A 21,638-nucleotide genomic window follows, 5' to 3' on the forward strand; every position below is an offset into this window, starting at 1 on the left:
TATATATATATATATATATATATATATATATATATATATTTTATGTATATATATGGAATGTTTTAGCATTTAGTGGTATTGAAGTTAACTTTTTCATCCCTGTCTTATAAGCTGTGCCAGGGATGGGCACTGTTTTGGGGAGGCAACCCGAGGTTTTTCGGAACTCCTCAACTCCAAGGGCTAGCTAGCACCTGTCCAGACACATGGCAAACCCTCGGTAAACATGAGCGGAGCCTATGGGATGCGTTGCCCCATTTGGAGTTTTATTTCGTGGTGCTTGGCAAACGAGGAGAGGGATTCCAAGATAGAAGATGAAAGAAGCAAAAGCATCCACCCCTGCAGAGGGCATGACACAGTTCAGTGTCCTCGCAGAGTCCCCGTGGTCAGGTCCCAGGCACAGTCCCTGAGCTCAGCAAGACGCCAACGCTGGGAATCCTATAAAGGGAAAGGGCGACGCTGCAAAACTGGAAATGAAATTGCTTCAAGGAAGGGCAAGTCTTAAATGGTAGGGGAAAAAAAAAATGCAGCCCTGGTCGATGTGGGAACAGGATACCCGAGTCAGCCGAGAAAGCCCAAAATAGTATTGCAAAGAAAAGTAACATTTTTATTAGGTCACTGTTGGGATGTAAAAATAAATAAGTAAACAGAAAACAAATTAACTCACTTTACCGAAAGCACATTCATTACTTAAAAGTGGCACCTTAATGGTTCGGCACTTTCAGGTCATATCCGCTTGTCAGGTTCGCTCATGCTGACGAGTAAACGATTCTCAATCATGTCTATGGATCTGTCTGCTTTTCTGGTGTGGCAATGAAGGAGCAACTGGCAATTCTGACAATTTTATGTCCTTAGCCGTAACTGCACTGGTCCTCCCTCTTGAATCATAAGATCTTTTTACTTTCCAGACACCTACGATGTCACTCTCTGTCACTCTTTGTCACTCTCCTATGACTTACAGATAGATGGGGCGGGGATTGCCACGGAGGCTGAAGCTGAACTTCAATTCCAATCATTTTTTTTAAAGCCCTTTCTAAATTCAAGCAACCAAAGACTAAACTCAGTGAGAAGTGTAGGTGGCTTTGAATTATCAATACCACTTCAAGGAAGTCTTCATGGTTATGGGAACTAACATCTTCTCCCCAGGACCTCCTCAGGTGGGTTCCTGTCTCCATGTCTCTAACTATCTCTTGTGTTCCCATGCATCACAAATATATTATGGCGCTGGCATTGGAACATTGTGTTCTTACAGGTTGTCATAAAACTGATGATGCACTTGCAGGCGTGATTGAAAAGTTGTCAGTATAAATAACACATAAATTCACATTTTGCAGAATAGGGCCCATTCCTGATAGAGCCGGTCATGAGAGTGAAACATACAATACACCTTGGCACAAAAAACATTAAATAACTGTAATAAATTAATAAATACATAAATTACTTAAATATTTAAATAGCAGTTACAACCTGCTGGCTGGAAAGTCTATAAATAAATTAGCTGATTGTTTCAGTGGATATTTAGCATTTAAATATAAAAATACAGCACAGACATTGTGATATTTTAAAAAAGCAAATTAGGTAGAAAGTATCTTTTGGAGTCTACTGCATCATGTCTTTTAAGATTTTTGCATCTCTTCCACTTTTCCTCCGAGGTTTCATCCGGGGAGTAGAACCTGAAAAAGAATGCCAAAAGTCTATGAGGATTAGAAATGCAGCAGCAAACCCTTTGTATTTTACATGACACATTATCTGGACAACTGGGTGCAGCCCTTATGTGGCCTAGGATTTGGCTGATACCTTGCTCACCAGAGGCTCCCTTGAGAGTTTTCCTAAAAGCATATCTGATGATGTCATTTCCTTGCTGAAAATCCTTCTGTGCCCCCTACTCCCAGCCCCAAAGCCCCCTGGATGAAGTTTTAACTCCCGGAAACAGCTGGTAAGCCATCCATGCTCTGACTCTTGGCTACCTCTCTCTCTTCTTTGCCTTCCCCTCTAGGAGGGCAGGACCTATGCCTGTTCTCTTTACTGCAGTTATCACTGAGCCCAGCACAGTGCCTGGAACACTATGGGCATCAAGTAGATGTCTGTTAATGAACAAATGTATTTTTCTGACTCTGGAGACTGTGCCAGACACCCCATCCCCGCTTTCTCTCCTGAGTGGCCACCCTACACCATTGCCCTGCACCCGAGTGTGCAGGTCTGGCCCGGGCCTCGCGGGGCTGCTCACCTAACTGCAGGGCACCGATGCCCATTCGCTCCAGGAGGAGCTGTAGTAACGGTCCCGGGCTTGCACGCGGATCACGGCATCCTTGGGGCACGTGACCTTGGCTGAGGTCTTGTCCACGAAGGGTCTATCTTTCTGCAAAGGAGGGGGAAAATTTGGAGCAACACAGTCAGGAGGTGGGCTGGGCCTATTTCTGCAAAGCACATCTCCCTAAAAAAGCACACCCTGGTTTTAGGGCACTGCACGTGCAGCACACAGGGGAGCGTATAAAACGTGCGCCACCTACTGACAGAAGCGCTAAACACAGGTGCCGCTTTTCTACTTTGCAAGTCCTGAGGGTGAAATCGGTCCAGCTTTCATCTTTCTACATAGTACAGCTGCCTTGTCTGAAGGCCCTGTGTGCACTTGCCCCAGTACTTGGCCGATGGTGGGACGGGGACAGGTTTGCTCTAGCTGTCCCCTGGATATTCAGCAACACCATACTCCAATCCTTTCATCAAACTTCTATTCAAATCCAGGCATTGCTCCTTAGAAGCTGTGTGACCACAGGTAGATGTCTTAGGCTGTCTGTGTCTCAGGTTCCTCATTTATAAAAAAGGGAGAGTAACAATGCCTATTTCATAGAGTTGTAAAAGTTAAAAATACTAATCATGTAAAACTCTTAGCAAAGCCTTTGACCATGTAGAAAGCACTCAGTAAATAGTACCTATTAATGATACAGATCTTAAGTAGGGAAGATACATATCAAGATTTTAAATAATGTTTAGGTAAAAACTCCAGAATAGCCCTTGTCCCTGTTTAAAAAAAAAAAATTCTCAGGGAGTGACTGAATCACTGACTTTCTACCAGGTGCTAAATGCTGTGCTGAATAAGGCCTTAATCCAGTGATTTTAAAACCGGGGTCCAAGGAGGCTAGGGCTGCCTCTGGGACCTTGGGATTTTTGATGGCAAGGCAAGAAAATGGGAAAGTTGTCATCTTAGCCTATGTAAATACTGACATTCTGTTTAATAATTTCACAATGTGCAGAACAGGTGAGAGTTATCCTTTTTGGGTGAGACATAGCATGAATGTTCTCTCATCTAGTATACGCACTCAGTCAAAACAATAATTGTAGGTACCTGGAGCCCAGCTCTCCTATATCAGGACCAATTCTGAGTGCAAGAATTAATAATCAGCCACACTGGAGGTGCGTGGCCTTTGTGTCTGGCAATCTGAGTTTGTGTCCTTGTTCTGTTACTTCCTAGCTGGGTGACCTTGGGCAAGTCACTTAACCTCTCTGAGCTTCAATGTCTTCACAGTGATGTGGTGATAATAATACCACCTGTCTTTGTAGAGCTACTGTGATGATTAAGTGAGATACATATGTAAAACCCTCAGCAGAGTTTTGGGCCCAGAGAAAGTGGTAAATAAACATTAGCTGTTATTATCATTTTATCTTCTCCTTGATGTGGTCCTGCATAAACCTGACCACAGAACATATGACACATCTTACCTTTTCTCTCTTGCTGCCTTGGATCTGAAGAGAAAACGTCAAGGAGAAGTAGGAATGTGGAGTGCTCCAGGTGTCGGGGTACTCCCAGCTGACCTCCACCTGCCGGGAATTCCTTAATGGCTTCAACTGCAGGTTCTTGGGCGGGTCGGGTTTGACTGTGGAAAAAGATAAGAAACGCCCTTTATTTTCGTAGAGCATTGGAGTCAGGTGGCTCTGGCTTTGAGCCCACTATCACTTTTGACCAGCTGTGAGTCCATAACATAGTTACTTCTCTGAGCACCTGGTTGGCAGACATGAGGCACCCCTGCTGCTGGTGAGGCCACACTGGTGCCTGAGGAAGGCAGCCCTCACCAGTTGCCATATCCTTTATGGCTGAGCCGGAGAGAGGCTCAGAATCCTTCTTATCACTGCACAATCAGATGGGCCCCGGCGGTGGAATCACTTCTGTGCAGTGCTCAGAAGAGAATTCTTAGAGACAACAGGATGCTCATATCTGGGCTATTGGTGAAGGGCCACCCTCTCTGTGGTCAGTCCTCCTCTTTGCACTACACTCGGAGCTGAGCTGAGCCTCTTGCTGAGGATGAGGTGAGAGATTTTCCACTTAGTGCTCTTTCTTTTGTCTTTTCATGGTGTCTGGCACCGATTTGTCTTGTAGCAGTTAAGTCAAATTGTCTCTATGCTCATACACTCGTTTGTTCATTCATTCATTCATTCAAGAAATGATAACTGAGCCAGCCACTGGACTGTACATGGAAAGTACAGTGGTGTCACAAAGACTGTCCCCAGGTTGCATACCTTCTTCTGGATGAGGACAGGGAGACATTTTATGGAATGTGCTAGGGCTCCTAGGCCCAGCAGGACTCCAAAGACCATAGCTCCTAGCAGGTGCTTCACAAATATTCTTCCCTCTGTTCTTAACCCAACTGACATCTTCTTTATTTTAGGACTCAGCTAAAACTCACCTCCTCAGAGAGACCTTCCCTGGCCACCCTGTGTGAACCAGGCTGCGTCCTCCCCCAGCCCACCAAGGGCAGCAGAATAGAAGTGTAGCCAAGAGTGTGGGTTTTTTTAGTGGGGCAGATCTGGGACAAGTTGCTGAACTTTTTTAAGACTCAATTTCCTCTTTTTTTAAATGCAGGTAATAGTATTTACATTATACTTTTTTTTTTGGGGGGGGGTTAAAGAATAAAAGAGATGATGCATGTAAACCCCTTGCCCCAGTGCATGGGGCGTCGAGGACATGTGATGAATGGCATCGATCTTTAGGAAGCGATATAATCAAGCAAACTCACTGATGTCTCTGATGAAGAAGCTGCTGGTGTAGTTTTCATACTTGAGCTTGTGAATAGCATCTAGCACAACCTCAATGGGCAGGCTCTCCTCCGCGGCTGGGCACGCACTGCCCTCCTGGCACTCCACTGTGTATTTCTTGTACTCCCTCTGGTCCACTGTGACCCTCTCTGCTGAGAGTGTCACTGCTCCGCACGTCACCCCTCGGGGGTCCGAGGCGCTGAAGTCAAAGACAGGCATATCTGGTGTCACACATTTGTGTGTGAGTTCCTAGCAGTTGTAACTGGCCAGCTGTCTGAGAACAATGTTTCTCTAACTGGTCTGATTTCTCCCCAGGGAGTAGAAACTGTCCTCCCCAGGAGGACACGCTTTGCTTCAAATGTTAGTACAAATGTTTAGAAACAATTCTGCACTTATGTGCTTCTGGCCAAAATGAATCTGAAAATTTTAGATCTAGCACCCCTGGTTACATCTCCTTATTAACATTTTTATTTCATTTTTTCCCCATTATTACAAAATCAATACCTATTATAAAATATTGAAAAGATAAAGGTGCATATAAAGGAAGTGTATGTGCCTCTTTTAACCCTAACCTCAGTCCCCAGATATAAATTCTTCATATCTTGTTTTATTCCACCACACCTTTCTCTATGAATATTCAAAGCAATCATATATACACACATATATATGCATATACACATATTTTATCTATATCAACACACATAGGTTTTTTTTTGTTTTTTTTTTAATGAAACAGAATCACATTTTATGGAAATGGTTTTGTAACCCTTTTTTCCCCATCTGGACAAATTATGGGGAGTGCTCCATGACAGACCATATAGATTGGGTTCCTCATTTTGATGACTGCGTGCTAAGTCAGCATATAATGTAGTGCACTCTATTCTACCTTTCCCCTGCTGATTACCAAAAGGTCACAATGAACATTTGCATTTATGTCTTTGTGCACTCATATAAGCATTTCTTTAGTAAGCATATTCATCTTAAAGATGGAAAAGTAGGACCCCACAGGTTACCCAGGTAAATTATTTACTCAGGTAAATAATGGCAAGGCCAGGATGATCACCTAGGGTTGGCTCCATTATCATAACTACATTGTCTGGGAACTTAGATGATGAGTGAGGAAGTCGCATAGAGGGACTAACCTAGGTCCTGTATCCACGGGGATTGGTTTCTTAGGGGAAGTCCCAGTGTATTGGACAAACAGTGAACTTCAGATGAGTGGTGTCAGCAGAAGGAAAAGGAGTTGAAGTGGCTCTGGGAAATTTTCTAGAGGCCTCACAGAGTTTCGGAGTTGGCTGCTGAGCTTTCAAGGTCTATGCCCTGAAGCTCTTGTTTCTATTTTTCAAGGTGCAGTTTTGGCAAGTCATTTGTTGCTTCGCTTTCTCCTTTTATCTCTCCCCAGGGTGCTATGAGCCTTAATGAAGCATCGCCAGGCAGTTTGGATGAGTGGGTTCAAACACAGGAGAGGCTATTCTGAGGCCCCAATAATATCCTGCTCTTACGCATGCATTTGTTCAGGCAATTAGCTTCCATCTCCGTGTTCTCTCTCCAACTTAGGCAAGCGGGGGGAGGCGGGCATTGAAAAAATATGGGTTTGATTTTGTTTCCTCGCTGATCATGAATGGATAGGCCATTGCTAGGTCACCCTATTTTCTTCATGAAATCATAGTTCTAGCAAAACTGAGAAAGCAGAGTAGTTTCACTTACCCTCTGCTGCTTTTGACGCTGAATTTCAAATCCGTACTGATTGCCGTCAGCCACCAGCAGGTAAAATGACCGGAATAATTCTTGGCCTCACATTTTAGAAAGGTCTTAGTTTTGGATTCTGCGTTTGAAAAGAACAAAAATTCAACAGTGAGGTGTTTTGTTTTGTTTTGTTTTTTGTAAGATTTTGATTGTGATTAGTCACACGCCCCCCCATATGGTACAAGAGTGGAGCTCTTCCATTTATTTCCTTGGAAAATGCTGCTTGCTGCTCTCCTGGCAGGCAGTTCAGCGAGAACTGGGCATGTCCCAACAGGATGCTGACTCTGCACAGCATACTACACACCTAGCACATCGGGGAGGGCGGGGGCGGGGGGGATGAATCTTTTTCAAGGCTATCATACCTGTGCTGGGTTATGCACCATCCATGTTGGTTAACTTCCATTAACCTCCCAATAATACCACTACCACTGTTATTTAAAGAGGACCTCAGGAAAAGCATCCAAACTCACCACGAAACCGTCTCAACATGGGATTTTGAAAGTTGATAACCCAAAGTGTGCAGTAAAGGAAAACCACAGCAAAGGAAAATGCACATTCCAGGTGGTTTCAGTAAGGGATTCGATTACTTCATGAGCTACACTAATCATGGCTTGCCCTTTACATTTTTAATTTTTATATCTCTTATGGAGCAAAAGGAAAAAACAGACACTGTCCAAGGGAATGGAATTACCTTTCTGGTCCTTTAAAATATCAGTGGACCAAATCTCGTCTTCCTTTTTGTGCAGCAGCAGGAGAGAACGGCTCAGAACCTCGCCTCCTCTGTGACAGGTGTACTGGCCAGCATCTCCGAACTCCCTGACTTGGATGGTCAAGGTTTTGCCAGAGCCTAAGACCTCACTGCTTTGGTCCGAGGTCCAGGTGATGCCGTCTTCTTCAAGGGTATTGCAGGCGAGGTCCACCTTTTCTCCAGGGGCATCAGGGTACCAATCCAACTCTACAACATAAACTGGAGAGCACAGAGAATGGAGAGCTGGTCTGTAAACTCCATGAGCTCTGGGACTGTGTTGTTTGAGCCACCTGGGCATCGGCACTGCCAAAGCATGACCTTGCTCAGAACAGCAAATGCTTGCTGAGATGACCTCAGGGTACTGGGCCCCACTTGGGCTCAAAGTTACAGAAGAAAGAAGCAAAGGGTGTTATAGATGCCACCGACTCATTAACTGGCAGGGTGCCCTGAGTAATTAACCTCTGATTAGTTGGCAGATGAGGAAAAGCCTTAATACACTGAAAAAGGCAAACAACACAAGACTCTTTGCTGAAGGCCTGGTGGAGATAAGAAACTTCCAGCACAATTTCTGTCTCATGGGGAATAAAGCAGGGTACAGAGTGTCAAGAAAACCTGACCAGGACTGAAATCCTGGCCCCACAGATGGCTGGAGGATTTGGAGAAAGGTACTTAACCACCATGAGGCTCAGTTTTTTCGTCTGTAAAGTGACACTAATAATAGTACCCATTTTGTAGGTCTGGCTGTGAGGATGAAATGAAGAAAAGCATACAAAACACTTACTAGCACAGTGCCTGCCTCAGTGAACTCACTGTTAGCTGTTATGGTTATTCACAGACCAAAGGGTCCGACAATTGCACAGAAAAACCATCTGAATAATTTTCCATGGGAATTTTAGGGTTTAGTTCCTACTGCATGAAACTCACCAATGGAAATTTTCATTCTCTCCGTATTTTTTTAAGCTATTTTACTCTCTTAATGAGGCAGCTGAGTAGGGTACTGAGACCAAGAGGCTAAGCAAGGCTACATTAAGTCAGATGCCCAAGACCTGTATCTCAGACTTTCTGTCTCCTCCACTTTGCATCGGATCCCTAATATCAGTACCTAAACTGGCACTGGAGGAATGGCTGAGTATATAGTATTTCAAAAAGGGTGTCACATCAAAGCTTCATTCATGCGTCAATTATTAATTAAATAAAATCATTTCATGCAGTGGTTCTCAAACCATGATCATCCAGCCACCATCAGCAGCATCACCTAGGAATCTGTGAGAAACGCAAATTCTCAGTTGCTGAACCAGAAGCTTTGGGGTGGGCTTGTGATCTGTTTTTTATGCTTTCCAGATAATTCTGATGCCTGCTCTGAGAGTCACAGTGGTTAAGCGCCTGGCTCTCAGAGTCACAGAGGTGTGGGCTTATGTTCAGCTCTCTCTCTTACACTAGCCTGTGGCCTTGGGCAAGACATGTAATTACTCTAAGCTTTGGCATCACCTTCTTTAAAATGAACAAAATATTAGTACTTGCTTCAGAAGGTTGACATGTGGACTATACAAGCTAATTCATAGACGAGCTTAACACAAGGCCCTTAAATGCTCTATAACTGGTGGCTCTGGTTATTGGCATCCAAACATAAAGCATCAGGGAATATAAAGTTCTCACTTCATATCAGAGGGACTTATAACTCCTGAATGGGTAACTAAGAGAAGACGTAAAAAGCATTTGGGGCTCAACTCTTTCGACCTGATGGCTATGCTGACATAAAACCACATGGCACCTTTGGCTTTCTTAGTTTTTCTTTGTCCCCTTGGCAACTGGACAGCATGGCTACTTTCCTGTCATAAGTGTGACTCAGAAGCCCTAAACGGCCCCTTGCTGTGCTTGGCTTCACCTCCTCATCTTGTCTCCAAAGTCACAGCCCTCTCAGGGTTTCTCACATGGATGTTCTGGAGTTTATGTGGTTTACCAGATCAGAAGTAACGAAGGGTTCACTGTGCAAGGGCCAAGGTCCCTGAGCTCATTGAAAACCGCAGGGCTGGCAGGGATGTGGCAGAATCATCGGGCTTTACTCAAGGAAGGGTCTAAAAGCCTCCAATCCTCCTGGGGCAGAGGGATAAGGGCTGGATTATTGTCTTCCCGAAATTATTCAGAATGGAGGGATAGCCCAAAATTTCTTTTAGGCACCCATTTCAATGCTTATCAAGAGATTATTTCTGGTGATCAGCTGAAATGTCTTCATTTTTAATATACGCCTATTTCTTCTTCCTCAGTTCTCCAAGGACATAGGAAACAATTGCTTCATGTCCTTCCTGTAAGACCTTCTTTGAATACTTAAGGGCACAGGCTTTGAAGAGAGACAGGATTGGGATCAAGTCCCTGTGCCACCTCTACCAGGTATGTAAAATTGGGTAAGTTACCTAATCTCTGTAGCTTCTATTTTCAACATCTGTAAAATGGGGTAAAAGCAGTCCCTATTTCCTACAGTTGCTGTGAGAATTAAATGAAATACTCTGCTCAATGAATATTAAGTATTATTATTATACAGTTAATGACAGTATTGTGAACACTATTATGTCGGCTTCAGTGAGAAACCTCTGAGGGTCTCAGGCACAACTAATAATCAGTTAATACAGGTAATAATCCATATAGAATGGATCACTTTGTAATCCCTGGTTTACAATGGAGGAAGCTCAGGCTCAGAGGTGACTCTGCTCAAGGTCATATAACCAATAAGTGGCAGAACCAGCCTTATGGACCCAAGTCAATGTGAGTCTAAATGCTGTGCTTTCCCCCAAAGTGTTTGGTCAGAGGTAAGTCATCTTGGTGCCAGCTGAGGAGGTGATATCGTGTGGCGGAGTGGGAAATGACAGAACATAGTTCCTATACTTTTCAAATCTTCACTTTGGAATTTTAATCCTATGATACAGTTGGGTTTTAGCAAAGTCTGTATTTGTCTCTTTTTCCACCATGGTCCACAAAAAGCTCCCTCTCTGTCATCTAATGTGAAAGCCAAACAATACAGGCACCCTCAATCATGAACGAAGGACATGTGGCCAGTATTTTTCCAGGGTGATGGTTCTCGCTAGGAAGCCCCAAGGCATGGTTGTCCATTTCAGTCGACTTCCCCCCAGGGGCTGCCTGAGAGTCCTGGCCGAGGTCTGGCCTCTATAGAGAATACGGAGGGTCTGCTTACCATCTTTCTCCAGTTCCCATTTGGCCACGAGGGGCGATGCCAGAAAAACCAGGGAAAAACAGGAGAGGACCAACCACTGCTGAAGCATCTGTAGCGGGGAGAGAAAAAGAGGAGGTGAAGGAGGAAAAGAGACACAAGAGGGCAAAGAGGAGAGAGAACGTCAATAATTACTCAGTTCCCTCTGGAAACCATATTGACACTCTATGCACATTGTCTTTTAGCTTTTATTTCCCTCTTCTCGGCACTGTCAGGTTAATACTAAGCGAATCACAGGAGCCTTTCTTTACACCAGTCTCTGAGTAAGAACATCTCCAAACAGAGAACCACAGACTACCTGAGGCTGCACGAGACTAAGGCTAGCCTTCTGATATAATCCTCTTATTTTTAAGATGAGAAACCTAAGGCTCAGCGATGGAACATGACTTGTCTGGATCAATATTCAGCTGTTATTTACTTGGTACTTACTATGTAAAGGGCACTGAGCTAGTGCCGTGGAGAGGAAAATAGGTTTTTACCTGGATCCTGCCTTTTAGGAGCAAATACTTTCAGTCAACAAATATTTATTACGCTAGTGCGTTAAATGCCAACCCTCCAGTTGGGAAGATAAGCTACGCGCGTGTATCACTGTAGCACAAGGTAGTATTTGCAGTGACACCCAGGGCTAAAGGACTTGGTTTGGGGAGGGAAAGGTAATATAGAGGCAGTCTTTCAAATTCTGGCAACAACCTGGTCACTCGACCTTGTTGTAGGGATTTTGCTTCTCCTCATGTTTAGACTGTAATTGCTCCAAACTCAAAGATTACTCCCTCTCACATAATGTAACCCAGTGGTTCTCAAACTTGAGCATAAGTCAGAATAACCAGGAAGCTTTGCTAAAACACGAATTGCTGAGCTCCTCCTCCCCCCCGCCCCCCAGTCTAATTCAGCAGGTCTGGGGCGTGGCCTGAGAATCTGCATTCCTAAAAGGTTTACAGGTGAAGCCGATGTTGCTGGTCCTGAGACCACACTTTGAGAACCAATGGTTTCACCCATGTTTAGGTTCCCGAGTCCCTGAACAATCAGGATGTTCTGTGGGAGAAGTCCATAATATACTGACAATGCCCACCATGAAATAGTGAAATGCATAACTTGGTAATAACTCAGCCACTATTTTATATTGAAATTCAGTCTAAATTAGTATCTCGGATTTATGAAAACCTTCAGACTGTGAAAATTATACCCCGCCTGTGAAGTAGGTAGCGATGATTATTGTTTACTTTCGGTCTGAAACACCTCCATTCATCTCAGAGAGCACCCATGCTGGGCAGGAACATGGCTTCAGGAACCACCGTCTACATCATATGAGGAACAAGTCTCAAAACTGACAGCCTAATACCTTAACAATGAGCATCTCTTGATTGGGGTGACTGAATATTGACAAATAACGGCTTTGTCAGAACGGCTGCTACTCCTAGGCGGAGCTTGGCCATGTACTTTATTGCCTAAGATTATAGAGGCTGTGCGTGGCAGAGGCAGGACTAGAAGTCAGGCCTTTCCACATGCTGCAGCGCACCTGTCACTGCAGGGTGGAGCTTTCAGGGGCACGTCTATCTGTCTAGTCCAAGTTAGGACTCTATAGCAAAGTACTAGTTGCCACAGAGCATCAGTTAGTACGTTCACAGGCTTCGCGTCAAGCAGATGTGGGCTTCCATTCTGGTACCACCGCTCACTCATGTGATGCTGGCCAGCTTACTCTCTGAACCTCTGTCTCCTCATCTATAATAAAATGGATGTAATACCCATACTTAAGGGTTGCTGGGAGAAGGCAATGAGATGACATATTACAGAAGGCCACCAATAACATGTTGGCTTATACCTCGGGGAAGGAAGAGACAAAGGAAAAATTTGGTATCTCTGTTTCCTATACAATAGGCAAAAAGTCGTTCCTGCAGGGAAATGCCATAGAGGAATGGCAGTTACACAGACCTGTGAAACCCAGATGTTGGTGCTCTCGGGAGGGAAATGATAAGAGATTCCTGGCATGTCCTGGCGATACCTTTATACTCTCTTAATGTTGGGTTTTCCCTTTGGCTGTGTGCCCAGGACTTCTTCTCTGGACCTCAGATGTATTTGAGAATTTCAGGTGAACTGCACTTGAGGATCAAGGGAGACCTGGTGATGGTTCCTATTTTAGTATCACCTACATTTCAAACCACAGAACACTGGCAGGGAGTGGATGGAGATGGTCTCCCCTTAATCAAACCCAGGGGATGCCGAAAAGTGGGCCACAGGTAGTTTATTCTGTGGTTCTCTAAATCAGCTGGTAGCAGGGAGCTGTGTCCCACAGCCTGCATTTCTTTGGCATGCTAAGTCTGAGAGTCTTGAGGATTACAGGTTTTTTTTTTTCATGTAATTTCATAGGTTTTCTAAACTCTTGAAACCCTCATATGAGGGGCACAGGGAGCCCTGGGCCTGTGGTACATTAAGGCTCCCTAACGTTGGTGCCAACATGGGTATGACAATGACGCTTGGTTGGGCGTCTCTTTTTCAAGTTTTGCTTTTTAATTAGAAGAGAATTATTGTTTAAAAATAAAAATACATAGTCACAGAAGGCATGGGTAGCACACGCAAAGGGTCCCCGTTCCTGAGCCGGGTGGGACCTGCACTGGCATCCCAGCTCGACCGCTCATCAGCTGTGTGACTCTGGACAACTCGTTAAGCCTCACACTCTCAATCTGTAAAACGGGCATCCTGTTGCAGAGCGGAGTTAATGATGTAAGTCATGTGAAGGGTCCAGCATGATGCCCAAACGAAGCTGGGACTCCCGACTATTTGCTCTCCCAGAGCCCCATTCCTTCTTCCACAGCACTTTTTACAAGTGCAATAATATGGTTACTTCTTTCATGTATAGTTACTTCCCCACCACACTGAGATCGCTGATGGCCAAGATCATGTCTTACTCTACATTATATCCCAGACTCCAAACTAGAGAGATTTCATTAATTAGTAGAAAAAGGAATGAACGTACAGAAATCATTAAATTTCAGATCCCAGTAAAATGAACTCTGAGAGGCTGCCCAAATTCTTTGTAATATCTTGAAATTCCTTATTTGGAAAAAAAAAGTGGGCCATCAGCGGTTGGTAATCTGTTTGTTAGAATGATATTTTAATCTGATCATTATTTTTTTTTTAACCTGAAAATTGTCGCACACAATTTACCTGGGCAAGTATGAGAGACCAGCATAGTAAAGATTATCTGTTTTTCTTCTCATAGATTTTAAAAGTCTTCAGAAACTAGTTTTAAACATTGCAGTTGCTTTCCCTTTTTTAAAGTGGGCTCAAGTTAATTAATCCAAAAGAACTGATAACCCAGCTATCAACCTGATTGATTGTCACAACTAACGAATAAGCACATCACAAATATGGGAGCAAGTGTGCTCTGGAACATTCAATTATGAGGTGAAAGTTATGAATTCAGTTGCTTATTGAATTCACTTTTACCTAGTGAATGTACGTCTTTAAAAAAGTTTACAACACTAAGGTAAGCAACACTCTATATAATCCTTTAACTGACAGGCATCAATACCGAGGAACACGGTTTTATATACATACTACTTTTACACAAGATAAAGCAAATCTTTCTATCAAGTGTGCTTTCATTCACAGACCTTGATATATAGTTATTACTAGTTGGCTTTCTAAATTAATACTTTATACATCAGTCCCCCAAATACTGACTTTTCACCAGTGTCCCAGCAGGTAAGTCATCAGGAACGCTTCTAGGAATCCACCCACGCCATGACATCAGGTGCCGTGGTAGCACGCGCATGGTGTGGGCCTGGGTAAGGGGTGGCAGGGGCTACAGAAGTGCTTACCTTGTTTCTGGCCAAGCTGCAGAATTCGCTGGGTCTGACACTGTTGTTTCTTCTTCTTCTTTTTCTTCTGCTGCTGCTGCTGCTACTGGACCTTATATACCATACTCCTACCAAGCTTTCTGATAGAAACTTAAACTAGAAACTGATTTGTTCCAAGTTGCAACACTGAAAACAACTCTCAAAACCTTCTGGGGGAATTTCAAGAAGTTCCTTTTTTTTTTTTTTTTTTTTTAAGTGTGTGTATCAATAATGCTGGGGAGCATAGCATCAAAATCCCAGGTAATGAACTAAGAGGAAATGACTTTTGGGTGGGGGAAAAAGGAAGGAGATGGGATGTTGTCTTCTTTGGGTTGACATCACAGCCAAGGTGCTAAGAGACAGCAGTAGGCAGCCTCCCTGGGCTCCATAGATTGAAGAAGGAAGGCCAAAGAGAGGTCACGAAGGAGGCCGAGGTCACACAGGAGGCTGAGTTCAGGCTAGGATGGGGCAATTATAAACTAGAAGGCCCCAGAGCAAAATCTATGGTTCCCTTGAAGTCGGAGGGCAAAAGGTTTAGCATATCTGGGGCACCCTCCCCTACATTATTCCTTTAACATGGATTTCAGAAAATACTCATTACCGCCCATTGTGGCTCCATGCACCACACACACACACACACACACACACACACACACACACACCTGTATGTTTATACAGATACAGTTCTGGGGAGATAAGGAAAATGTGTGTACTACTAATAAGACTCAAATGTGTAAAGAGATATGATCTATGTTCATAGATGCTCGCTCATAGACAGATGGGAGCAGAAAGTGAAATATCCACAGGCGGGCAGAGGCAACCCATGACACACTCAAAGCATACCTAGGCACCCCGAGTAGACCTTCACACTCATTTGCACACACAGCTAGGATGCTCTACGCAGGTGCACAGAATTAGACGGGTTAGCTAGAAGTTCCTAGCGGAATTTAACATTACTACGAAAGGTGCAAATGTGTACACTGGTGTTAGACGTCTGCACCCCATTTGCACACGAGCAGAACACCAAGTATAGACAGGCCAGCAGACGCAGGACGTTCGCGGAGCCGCCGACAGAGGGTGCTGCTGCGAAACCGTCCGGGTGCCGCGACCCTGCTCTGGGAGCTCACCAGAGCTGGCGACATGTCCATCCAGGCGCCTGGCTCCCCGTCCCTGTTGCGAGGGGAAGTTCCTGGGGCTGGGCCGGGCCAGCCTGAGTTTCAGGAGGGCTCAGATTTCCCTGCTAACTTTCCTCGCAGTCTCAGTGAGAGGTAAACGGGAAACCCAGGCGAGAGCAGCGGAGCTTCCCAGCCGCAAACTTCCTCTCTCCCTTTGTCCCAGCCCTGGGAGGGCGGGGCCGCTTAGCAGGCCCACCCACTGGTGAGCCAACCTTGTGCCCTGGCTTGGGCGGACACCTCACCTTCAAGCTCAGAGAGCCTTCTCCCATCTCCTGTCCTCTAGGCCTCAAGGGAAACAGAAGTTCTTATGTTACACAAGAAAGCAAAATATACTGTATGCAAGATCCATAAGCATATATGGTTAAGTGAACAAAGTAGGTTGCATTGTATGTTGGTTGTACACCGTGTGTGTGTGTGTGTGTGTGTGTGTGTAAGTAAATGTGTGTAAGTGCATGTGCACTTTTTACAGTGGGCATCCCTGAGGAGCATAGCTAGACGGTGATGGAAAAAAGGTGTGCTTTCTACGGTTTGCTTTTTTTGTTTTATTACAGTTGGCCCTTGGACAGCAGGGAGTGGGGAGGGGTAGGAGTGAAGGGGGTGTTAGGGGCTTCGATGTTCCCCCCCCCCAGTTGTATAACTTTTGCCTGCCCCCCAAACTTAACTACAGTTGGCTCTCAGTATCTGTGGGAGATTGGTTTCAGAATCCCGGTGAATACCAAACTCCGTGGATGCTCAAGTCCCTTATCTAAAATGGTATAGAACCATGCATACAGCTGGCCCTCTGCACCCGAGGATTCCCAGCCATTGAAGGAAAATACTGTTTTTGATCAAAAAGGGCAGATACCCAGGGCCGACTGTATTGAAAAAAGTCTGGGTACCTGTGGATTTGTGCAGTTCAAACCCGTGTTGTTCAAAGGCTCAACTGTATATGATACACACACTTATTAAAATAAATATCAGCTTGGAGGGAGGGGTTCTTTCTGTAAAAATGTATTCATTTACCCCCAAAACCATCAAAGATTACCGAACAGAAATCATAATATGAAATTGACACGAAATAGTTTCACTAATTCATTTATAGTGCCTGCACCACTGCAGATGACTCCTTCTGTAACCCCCCCATACATATATACATACATACATGTACACATAAAATAAGACAAAAACACTTTATTAAAATATTCATAAAAGCATCTTCAAAATTAAAAATATTGGTCTGGATCATAAAATCTAAGTAAAAATAGCATGCTAGTTATACAAAGGAAGCTTCAAGGCCCCCCTTTTTTTATTTGGATTGCAACCCCCAGGGCCAGTCCTGTATGAAAATCATGGGCTACCACTGTTCATCTACATCAAAGACAAGTGGTACGTGTTTAAGAGCATGGGATCTGGAGTTAGTGACCTGGGTTCTGGCACCTGCTCTGCAAGTTACTTGAATTCTTGAAGCCCCAGTCCCCAAATCTGTAAAATAGGATTACTAATAGTATTGATCATAGGTTTGTTATGAAGATTAAATGAGGTATGATATAAAGCACTTAGCACCCTGGCTAAGTGCTTAATAAATGGCTGCTTTTATTCTTTTGTTTGTTTACCCGGCCTGTCCTGTGAGCTTTTGGTAGCTCACTAGGGGATATTGAAGATGACAACAGGTGTGAAAGAAGAGAGAATTAACTTGAGGAGCCAGGAATAGGGCTCCTAATAGTCCTCTCACCATGAAGCCACATGGCTACAACTGAGCCACTAATTTGGCTCTGAGCATACAGGTATTAAGATGAGAAAGAAGAACCTTCCCCATCAGTCTGACTATTTTGATGAGTCCCGTTCACCCACAGAGGAAGTAATTCTTGTACTTTATGTGCTCATAAGAAGACAATTCAGGTTCTTGGGCCTCATCCTCAGAGGCTGTGATTCACATTTGGTGGTGGGGGGCTCTAGAACCTGCATTTTAACAAGATGGCAGGTGATTCTGGTGTGGGGACTCTGGCTTGCACTTTGAGACATGCTGTACAACCCTTATGCTCCGCTGCCTGGAGATACGTCCTATGCCTTACCCATCACTGGGCACCCCACAAGCATGCACTCTGGCAGTGTCCCCTGAGTGCCCACTGTTGTGATTTCATAGAAGAGCTTAATTGCCTTGCCCCACTTCACAACTCAGACCTTGACCCCTGACAAACTGAACAAAAGCCCATGTTCTTTCTCTCTGTGGCTCTTCCTGTGGGAAAGGAAAGTCTGCTGAGAGGTGTGCTGAGCTGTGAGATATAGTGGGATCCCCCTAGAAACTGAAAATAACTTGAATTTTTTTGACCACAAAACCTTTTTTTTCTCTAGAAAAATGCTCCAAGCTTCTCACACACATTTCAAATAAAGGGGAAGCCATATATAGTCTTTAAAATTGAAATGTTTAAAAAAATTTAGAAGAATACATACATGCTTACTATTATAAAAACTTCAAACAACACAATATACATAGAATAAAAAATTGACGCCCTGATTCACGTGGTTCTTAGAGGTCACCATTGCCAACATTTCAGTGTATATTCCTCCAGAGTCTGTTTTCAACCCTTCTCTATGTATTTACATCTATTTAGCTAAATAAATGGAATCATACCATATATATATATATATGTTCTTCTGCAAATTGCTCATTTCTCACCGTAGTCTGCTTTCTGTCCAGTGGCTTCTCATGTCTTGCTAAAAGTCGTCTGGGATATTCTATCTGGATCAGTTAAGGTGCTTTAGGCTTTTTTCTCCTGCTAGCTTCTCTCAGGCCCCCCAAAATGGCTCCACAATTCCAGGCATCAGTCCGCACAGAACAACATCTAAGATAACAAAAGACCATCTTTTCTTGGGCGTCTTTTCTTAGGAGCAAAGAATTTGTCCCAAAGCTCCATAGTCTTTTTGTCTCCCTGGTCACCCATCAACTGGTGCCAAGACGGAGAATGGACTTAACAGGGTAAGTGTTAGACACGCCAGCTTTGCTCCTGAACTGTGGAGAGGATCACTGTCCTAGAGGAATGGACACTCCAACTAGGTGCAAATGGGTAGGCAATTGAGAGTCCCATGTGTCTGTTAGGTGAGCCCAAGTGGTTATGCTGCCAAAGAAGGGAAGAAATAAGGCAAATGTGTATATAATGAGGACCAAGACTTCTTCCCCCCAAATGGGCAGTTGCTTTTAAAGAGACACTTCTTGTTTAGGGTCACAGGCAGTAGCTCCCACCTGCCATCTCAGAGATGTGTGTTCTGACACAAGAAAAAACTGGAAAGTTCTATAGCCAAAATTTTAACAGGGTATATCTGAGTGGTTTGATTGTGGATGATTCTTGTTTTCTTCTCTATGATTTCCTACAATTTTCCAAAATGTCTACAATGAACTTACATTACTTTTTCTAATTGGAAAAAAAATTCTTATTGAAAAAAAGAGATGAATAAAGCACATAAGAAAGGCACAATATGTAGTGGTTGGGAATTTGCATTCTAGGACCAGATAGTCATATGTTAGGCCATGCCTCATATTTCAAATATAATGGAATGGGCTCCTGAATTATAACCTTTTCCTGGCATGAAAGTTGCCAAGTCACTGCTGAGGTGCTGTATTTTATGGGTGGTGATGGAGAAGCATCTGTCCTAGGTGTGTTTCCAGGAGGCAGAGGACTGCCTGAAGTGATTTCATTCAATTTTTCAAAGTGTCCTTCAAATACATACTTTTTTGTTTTAGTGCTTTGTAAAAGACCCCTAAAGTCACCTTCATTTTTAAAGGGACTGAGATGTCACCAACCTCCTCCCCTTCAATAATCACTCTGATCACATTTCTACACTGTCATCCTTCCATCCTGGGCCCATGTTATGAAAGCAGAGTGTGTCAGGTGTAGTCACTGTTGAAATTCACCATCCAAGTGGGCCTCTTTGGCCTCAACTGGACCAGTTGCACAGTAATACAAATGCTCCACTTTGACATTGATTTTCCCATTTGCATATGGAAATCTTTGTCTCTTCCTCTCTAAATGCAATTTTATGTTAATCCCAGTGAAAGGAATGGGTGTGTGGGTAACCCAGAAGGAAGTGGGTGTGTCCTAGGTTTTAGGATTGCTGAGGTGTACGCTCTAGGAAGGTGTGTGGAAACACGTAGTCTGGTCTTGCTGTCAGCAGAGACAGGTAGAACAAGGCCAGGTGAGACAAGGTGGAGCAGGCAGGCCTCTGGGGTGAAGCCCTACCATCTATCGTCTGATGGTCCTTTTCCACACCAACTCAAACCATCAACACTTATTGCATACCAATTGGCCAACCTGTTCGTAGAATGAATTGTTAAACCACATTCAATAAAGCATATTCCCGCTGCTATTCACTCTGGAGCACATGGAATTCTCTAGGCCCAAAAATCAGGGCCTGTGCTTTGGAACATCTTCCACCGTGACTGTTGATTTGAGACTCACATTTGAGGTTACACTGGTGTCTCTATTCATAGGAATTTATACTCATCCAGGCTTGTATTGTATCTTGCTGTGGAAATCTGCTCTGGAAGATAACTATTGACCCCAGGCCTCCTGCTCTATCATTTCCTAATTTTGGGCTTTAACAGTCCTATCTATCTATCTGCCTAACTGTCTGTCTACCTACCTACCTATCTTTATTTTTTATGGTACTTTAAAAAATAACCATGACCCTGGTTAAAAAAATAATAATAATACGAAGGTTATTAAATGTGTCTGTTTTCTTAAGGTGCCTCCCAGATTCCCCAGTGTAAAAATCATTGATCTCACAGATCCAAGTCAGGTTGTCCTAAACTTAACGCCTCAAATTTGGTAATGATCTTCCAGTCATTTTACTTAAATACGTAACAACCAAATAGATGGAAACTTAATTTTATTTATGTCTTTTTTGGTCGGGGAAAGATGTTCCTTCAGACGCTGGGAGATAGAATCATAAGACTTGGGCACTGCTACCATTAGGTTACACTCAGGGAGACTTGACAAGGCATGAAAGTTATATAATGCCAAGATAAAAATGTGGCAAGGTAGTGGGTGATTAGTAACCAAATGAGTTTACATTTGCAGCATTATTGTGTTCAAAGTGTAAGCACCAATGATAATGAAATGCCACTCTAATATTTGGGAGGCTAGAGAAATTTAGCCAAAAGGAAAAGCAGCATCCTCAATGATATCAAGAAGCAGCAGAGCAAACAGACCCTGAAGTGGAACTGTCTTGGCTTTGGGTCTCAGCTCTGTTCTACTAGCCAGATGATCTTGGCAGATTAATTACTTCAGCTCTCTGAGTATCAGTGCCCTTCTCTGAGGAAGATGAGACTATTGATAGAACCTACCTCAGAGAGCAGATATAAGGATCAAGTTACGTTTTGCATAGAAGGTGGATCAATAGACGGTAACTGTTATTAAAATTAAACAATATAAAAAAGGAATGTGATGGGTTGCCAGGTAAGTCTCTGATCTTATTGTGGAGGTCATATAGCTCAGCCAAATTTTAACAATTATTTTGTCTTTATTTGGTTGTTTGTTTAATTACTTTTCATTTGACCAAATATTTACTGAGCCTCTACTTTGTGCCAGGTCCTATGGCAGTGTAGAAGGAACATGGCCTCCATCAGTGAGATTCTCACAGTATCCTAGGTGGCAATCAAAAGGCTAAGAGGCAATGATACTGCAGTGTGACACATCTTAAGATGATGATCAGGGCAGGGTACTTTAGAAGCACATGCATCTTTGAGGTGGTGGTCAGGGAAGGCTTCCCTGGAGAAGTGATGTCTAAGCTGAGATCCAAAGAATGAGGAGTTTGTATGAGAAAGAATAATAGCTAACTTTTTTGAGTGTGTTCCCATCAACTGGTGGCATGTTTCTTGTGTGTTTTCCCATCTAGTACTCACAACAAAG

General features: G+C 43.7%; 1 protein-coding gene across 1 annotated transcript; it reads right to left on the reverse strand.

The window, feature by feature from the left end:
- Window positions 1-1,546: 1,546 nt before the first annotated feature.
- IL12B (interleukin 12B) lies at window positions 1,547-14,631 on the reverse strand. The gene is made up of 8 exons (XM_019653969.1): window positions 14,561-14,631; window positions 10,707-10,794; window positions 7,463-7,738; window positions 6,733-6,850; window positions 5,007-5,224; window positions 3,715-3,869; window positions 2,225-2,356; window positions 1,547-1,670 (listed from the first exon to the last, which is right to left on the reverse strand). The coding sequence occupies exons 2-7, from the start codon at window positions 10,792-10,794 to the stop codon at window positions 2,225-2,227; spliced, it is 987 nt and encodes a 328-aa protein (XP_019509514.1). The 5' UTR covers window positions 14,561-14,631; the 3' UTR covers window positions 1,547-1,670.
- Window positions 14,632-21,638: the final 7,007 nt, after the last annotated feature.

The sequence above is a fragment of the Hipposideros armiger genome, unplaced genomic scaffold, assembly GCF_001890085.2.
Source record: "Hipposideros armiger isolate ML-2016 unplaced genomic scaffold, ASM189008v1 scaffold_211, whole genome shotgun sequence".
NCBI classification, from domain to species: Eukaryota; Metazoa; Chordata; class Mammalia; order Chiroptera; family Hipposideridae; genus Hipposideros; species Hipposideros armiger.

Coding starts and splice junctions, on each gene's coding strand:
- IL12B (XM_019653969.1), bottom strand. CDS start 10,794: ATGCTTCAGCAGTGGTTGGTCCTCTCCTGTTTTTCCCTGGTTTTTCTG. Junction 6,851..7,462: donor TATTTTAAAGGACCAGAAAG/GTAATTCCATTC, acceptor TTTCAAACGCAG/AATCCAAAACTAAGACCTTT. Junction 3,870..5,006: donor CTTCTTCATCAGAGACATCA/GTGAGTTTGCTT, acceptor CTTTTTCCACAG/TCAAACCCGACCCGCCCAAG.